The following is a 6446-nucleotide window of genomic DNA, read 5'->3' as shown; positions in this document are numbered from 1 at the left end:
TGATTGTTTACATGTAGAAATGAGCAAATATGATCCAAGTGGATTATAGTCACAGCTCAAAGAGCCTCCAAACAACTGAGCATATCACTAGCCAAGCCCCAGAAACCATTTACTTACCTTTACCAATATTTGGAACTCTTACCAAAACTGGGAAAAACATCATGACGGTCTCTTTGCCGTAGGAAACAAACAGGAAGGCACTTTTATTTGAATGATAAACTCAAATAGAAGTACTTATTCCTGAATGAGCAACCACTTCTCAAGTTAAATTGGTGTGTTTAAGTTACCATTCATTTTTAATGATTTGAATGATCTTCCAGTTACTATGAACTTACTCAGTGTTGGTTCTGATAAGACAAACCGACCTGCCACACAGTCTCCCAGGATCTGAGGCTGGAATGGCTATTATGGGCAGCCCTCCTCAGACATATTTAACAGCTCTGTACACATCCACAGTTGAAGAAACCCTTGCACTGCCAACCGTTGGGTGACTTCAGGATTCCTTACCCTCCACCTCTAACAGTTTTCTAATAACCATTCCTACTTCCCTCAACTTTCAAGAAAGCACACAGGATTAATATGTGTGTGCTTTATTTTTATTTTTTTTTTTGCTTTTTGGGTCACACCCGGCAATGCACAGGGGTCATTCCTGGCTCATGCACTCAGGAATTACCCCTGGCGGTGCTCAGGGGACCATATGGGATGCTGGGATTCGAACCCGGGTCGGCCGCGTGCAAGGCAAACGCCCTACCCGCTGTGCTATCACTCCAGCCCCTGTGTGTGCTTTAGACACTGTGGGTTGCAGGAAAGAAGGAAAATGTGTGGCTTACAAAGTCATCGGACAAGGCTGATAAAATCAAGCAGAATTTCTTTAAGAAACCCTCAGCTGGCAAAACTATTAAGTTCCCTGAATTTCATCAAGTAATTAACTCTACACATGTGGGGGGTCACACCCGCTGTAGTGTTCATGGGCACCAGGCTATGTGCGGGGGATCTGCACACGTTACTGCAGCACGGGTAATAGACCAGCTAGGACCATGAGTAACCCAACTCATGTCCTTACACTTGGAAGTGAAGGGCTAAGTACTTTTAGCCTGCACTGTCACTGTCGTCCCTTTGCGCATCGATTTGCTCAAGTGGGGACCCGTAACGTCTTCATTTTGAGACTTGTTGTTATTGTTTTTGGCATACTGAATACGCCAGGGGTAGCTTGCCAGGCTCTCCTGTGTGGGCGAGATACTCTTCTCAGTAGCTTGCCAGGCTCTCCGAGAGGGGCGGAGAAATCGAACCTGGGTTGGCTGTGTGCAAGGCAAACGCCCTGCCGCTGTGCTATCGCTCCAACCCAAAACAAAAATTACTAATTTTTCCCTTTTTATGAAGATGAATAATAAAAATAGAAGCAACATAGGGCCTCCACATAGAAATCATCTACTGTTTTTTTTTTTATTACTTTCATTACTACACAGGAAGCCTGTAAAAAAATAAATAAAAAGGCAAAGAACCTACAATTCAACTAATAGTAACACTATAGACTTCCTTACCAAAATTCACCTTTCAACTGCAAAAGACTTGTAAAACTACGAAAGACTTATTTATAACTGATTAAGTGCATTTCTCCACCAAGTAGACAGGGCCTTTAAAAGAAAAAAAAAAAAGATCTCCCTATTACATTTACCTTACTTCTTCAGATGCTTCTTTTTTTTTTTTTTTTTGCTTTTTGGGTCACACCTGGCGATGCACAGGGGTTACTCCTGGCTCTGCACTCAGGAATTACCCCTGGCCGTGCTCAGGGGACCATATGGGATGCTGGGATTTGAACCCGGGTCGGCCGAGTGCAAGGCAAACGCCCTACCCGCTGTGCTATCTCTCCAGCCCCATTCTTCAGATGCTTCTTATAAGAATAAAACCAAATCTATTAGTAGTACAGCCTTCAATTGTTCTCATATGCATATTTTTACAGAGCACTACACATTACTATATTTCTTTTAGCCACTTTTAGCCACTGAACCATATCTATTCCCTAGGTCCTGAGTGATTGAGATTTTTAACACAGTTTAACTAATGTTTGAGTGGACAGTATTTTGTTAATGTTTTTTTTTAATTAAATGTTTGAGTGGACAATGTACACATGCATGTGCATATATATAAATGCATATATGTGCATAAAGGCGCATTTATGTGTTTGTGTTGAAGTAATTGGGCCTGGGGTTCTCCCAAGCTGTGCTCAGGAAGTCTGGCAACCCACCCCAGCAATTCTTGGTCAACTGGGTTGGTAGTTCAGTGCAAATTCCCAAAGATGCAATTGCTGCTCTGGGAACCATGTGGTGCCAGGGCCAAAACCAAGGTTGATCACATTCAAGGCATATACCTGAACTATCTGTCTGGCCCAAGTCTAGGAAATATTTAATGCTCTTTGTCTTAAACTTAAGTGAGAATAACTTAAAGAAAATGAAGTTGCTCTTGATCTGTGCAAATGTAGCTGAAAAAAATTGTCAAGACAGTACTCATAATTTCCACTTTATTTGCTGTACAGTTTCACATAAAACATACATACTCTAAGAAATATTTACTGTCATTTAATTTTCCTATTAGAATTGTCTGCCCATGGATATAAGGGAGAACACTGCAGTCTCTAACCTGAACCTCACATGAAGAAATCTGTTCCTGATCAGGGATCGTACCTCAGGCAGGTGGGTCACAGGGGGCATGCGTGTTGCCAAGTCCTTCAAAGAAAGCCACAAAAGTTTGCATTTGGACATTTTAAATATACAGTATAAGAGGAAACAATAAATGCACACAGTTTGGTTACAGTGACACCATCACACATCACACCACAAGTGCAAAAATACTGTTTTCAAATTACTAAATAAAAAAGGAACTCACAAGCTATAAAAATGTGCCACAGAAAAGCAAAGCTTTCCCATAAGAAATCTTAACTGACTCTGTGTGAACCCCAGATGAGCTAAACTACAAGAAATGTGACATAAATCAAAGCTTCTTTAGTTCATAAATCACTCCCTCTAAATCTGGAAAACCTAACTCAGAAATCTGGATCACAGCTTTACTATCTTATATGACAGGGCATTTGAAGGAAGAAAATTTGGCTATTAATGGGACTTCCCCCCTATAATCTTCTATTTATTTTCTGTCAGCTTTATTTTAGTCCATGCAATTATTTTTATTCTTTCCATGTGAAGTATTAAAACCCCCAAAATGAATATTTAAATTAGAAACTAATACAAGTGTTAATTTCCATATAAACAAGCAACAATCAAATGTTTCCTGTGCTACTTTTTAAAAGCCGTAATCACGATAGTATCTTCTTAGTAGATCATGATAAAAGCTAAACAGAAATAAATGTCTTGAGACATCTGGTCTTAACTTTCCATGCTTTCCATTTGGACAGACTTGCTGCAGAAACAGAGGCCGTGAAAGAAGCCAGGCCTCACTTTGCATGACAGAGACACCAAGATGCCTGGGGAACAAACGTGTTAAAGTAGCAAGGCCCCACTTTTTTTCTCTGCTTATTTTTCGTAAGAGATTCTAATAAATGACCTATTACAAATTAAGTGTATGTATCAGCCAATCCCAGTCCTTTTAAGGAAGGAAGTCATCCTCAAGAGATTTCAGAGCCAAATGCCAGAGTGCACATAATTTATGGTCCATCTTGTGTACCTCTAAGTGACAGCGACATCACTGATGACTCCACATACTTCACATCTTAATCACAGCCATCCATGACATTCTCTTCGTGACAGGGCCTCACCTAGCCCATCTTTGTATCCTTCCCTGTTATTCCTTTATCCCTGATTGACTCATTAAATCTTCTGTGCCATCTATCCCACACAGTCTCACCAATTCTACTTTTGTTCAACAAAGTTCTACAAATCCAAGTTGAAAAACATCCAAAAATTAAAACACCATTCAGATTTTTGTTACTATTTGATATAAGATGGGAAATTTCACTAGCTGTCATGGATGACCACTGTCTCAATTTGGGGGGGGTGGGGGGAAGGTTATATATGTTTGGTAGGTAGCAAGTTAACATCAAACACAAATTACTGAAACTTAAAAAAATGCAGAGAATATATTTGGGCAACAGGGCTCAGTCCTATGTCTAAAGAAAAATGTCAGTGTATATCATAAGGGGTAGGAATCAAGATCATAAGTATGAGAGCATGTATTATATAAACACATGTTACATAAACACACATTATACAATTCTACCAGCTAAGCAGAAAATTATTTCCCCTAGTCCATCACATTCGATAAATGGATAAATGAATGATATTCTCAAGTGTTGATTTAGATAATATTCTGGCTGTGACAAGAGTTACAAGTCTGTGGCTCAGAGAAACCATCTTAAAGTAGGAAACAATATAAACAGGAGAACAAAGGATGTCCCAGTTAAAATACCTTTATGTTAACATAAAGAAAGGAAATCTCATCACAAAAGTGGAAACTATCTCCACTTTGAGAAAAAGGGAAAATTCAGTCTCTTAAGGATTGTGTATGGGGGCCAAAGCAATAGTACAGGGGATTGGGCTTTTGCCTTGCACATGGCAGACCCGGGTTCAATCCTGAATGCAGAGCCAGGAAGTAACCCCTGAACATCGCTGGGTATGACTAAAAAAAAAAAAAAAAAAAAAAAAGAGATTGGGGGCTGGAGTGATAGCACAGCAGGTAGGGCGTTTGCCTTGCACGCGGCTGACCCAGGTTTGATTCCCAGCATCCCATATGGTCCCCTGAGCACTGCCTGAGTGCATAGCTAGGAGTAATCCCTGTGCATTGCTGGGTGTGACCCAAAAAGAAAAAAAAAATACAACCACCACAACAAAAAAAGATTGTGTATGTAAAAATTCTCTTTCTTATAGATTGTTTGGATAAGCATAAATTAGTCAAACTGACCTTCATTCATCCACACATATAAGCAAGCATTGCCAGGAAGCTCCATTTTCTCACAATGTAAGTGATTCTTAGCAGAATCAGATCCAGTCCTGAATTTTTGCATGCACATTAGTTAGCACACAAAGCAATAGATAAAAGCATTTTGATGGTCACTAGCATAATCTAAAGAATCACAAGGTAACAAACAAAAAACTACTCTAATGAGAAATATCATAAATTCATTCCTAACAACCATCGTAAATGACATATATTTAGAGACTACAATCAGATGCCAGTTTATAGAGAATAGGCAAAGCATCTAGTAGAACTGGGTTGCAACTTAAAATTACATGATAAAATTAAACATGGGCTCTGAAAATACTAAAATAACAGAAATAAGAAGACCTTATAAGATCGGATCTGACAACAGTATAGGCTCAGAAAGCCCTGAGGTGCCTGATAAGACTAAAGTAGCCCATCTACCCACTATATACAAGTGAGAGCTTCCTATCTGTCTGCTTCACAGTGACACAAACACAGCTTAAATAATACACATCATTTGGCTCATGTGCAACAAAATAAAGCCATTAAAGAGTATCCCAGGAGATCAGTTGGCCCTGAGATGAAACTAAAGAGGAGTTAACCGCATGCCACAAAGACAGAAAAAGTTTCACTTTAGGTCTCCATCTCCTTCTCCATCCCCCTGAATGGACTTTTTGATGCGGAGCAACATGGTAGTGAGCCACTGATCCAGACGAGATATGGAGTCAAATTCCTTCACCTAATTTAGCAAAAAGGAACAGAGGAACAGGAATTATTTCATGAAAATAAACAGAAACACAAACAACAGATTCCTGGTTCTTTAAATATTTACAGTGATACTCCTTCAACTTTTTAAATACAATTTTATTATTTATTTTTATTATTATATTTTAGGTTAGAATAGCATTTAAAATCAAAACTTTACTTTTGACAGTAAAAATTCAAAATTCAAAACTTTACTTTTGAAAGAGGGCAAAGGATTAAGATGCATGCCTTGCACACAGCAGATAATCACCAAGCACCACATGTTGGGTACAGCACTGAAAGTCCCCGAGTCTTACTGGGGTGGCCCAGGTAATCCCCAGAATCACAAGGCAAGAGCAGTGTCACATCCTAGAACCTGCATCAGCTAAGAATTCCTTTTACTTTTTTATTATCCTGTGCTGGAATAAAGAACAATTCTTATGCCTTTCATATTTTACTATATGCTACATCTGAAGATAAAATTAGGAGTGAACATGGAAAACCAATACTACTCTAATGTTTACTGCAAATAAAACACCATACCTGCAGAGAAAGTAGCTGCATGTGTGGATGCAGAATTCCTATAACTCATTTCAACATATTATCAAGAAATGGAACTGTAATAATATGAGAACGGTTTGGAAGCAAAAGTAGAAAAGGAAAATACTCCTTTCAAAACCATGATAAATATATTAATGGAGGATATTTAGTAACTGCTTGATTCTAAACCGAAGATGGTAAAACAAAAACAATGAACACAAAAACTCCTTCCA

At 38.9% G+C, this 6446-nt stretch overlaps 1 protein-coding gene across 2 annotated transcripts in view; it reads right to left on the bottom strand.

Moving 5' to 3' along the window:
- Window positions 1-2504: 2504 nt before the first annotated feature.
- The window catches only part of NAPB (NSF attachment protein beta), an 82568-nt gene continuing 78626 nt past the window's right edge, over window positions 2505-6446 (bottom strand). For both annotated transcript variants that reach the window (XM_004601793.2, XM_055130887.1), the window contains one exon: window positions 2505-5668. In XM_004601793.2, the coding sequence (XP_004601850.1) occupies window positions 5558-5668 (111 nt within the window). In that variant the 3' untranslated portion in view covers window positions 2505-5557. The remainder of the gene's footprint in view (window positions 5669-6446) is intronic.

The sequence above is a fragment of the Sorex araneus genome, chromosome 3 (assembly GCF_027595985.1).
Source record: "Sorex araneus isolate mSorAra2 chromosome 3, mSorAra2.pri, whole genome shotgun sequence".
Taxonomy (NCBI): Eukaryota; Metazoa; Chordata; class Mammalia; order Eulipotyphla; family Soricidae; genus Sorex; species Sorex araneus.
This window is presented reverse-complemented; position numbering and strand designations above follow the sequence as displayed.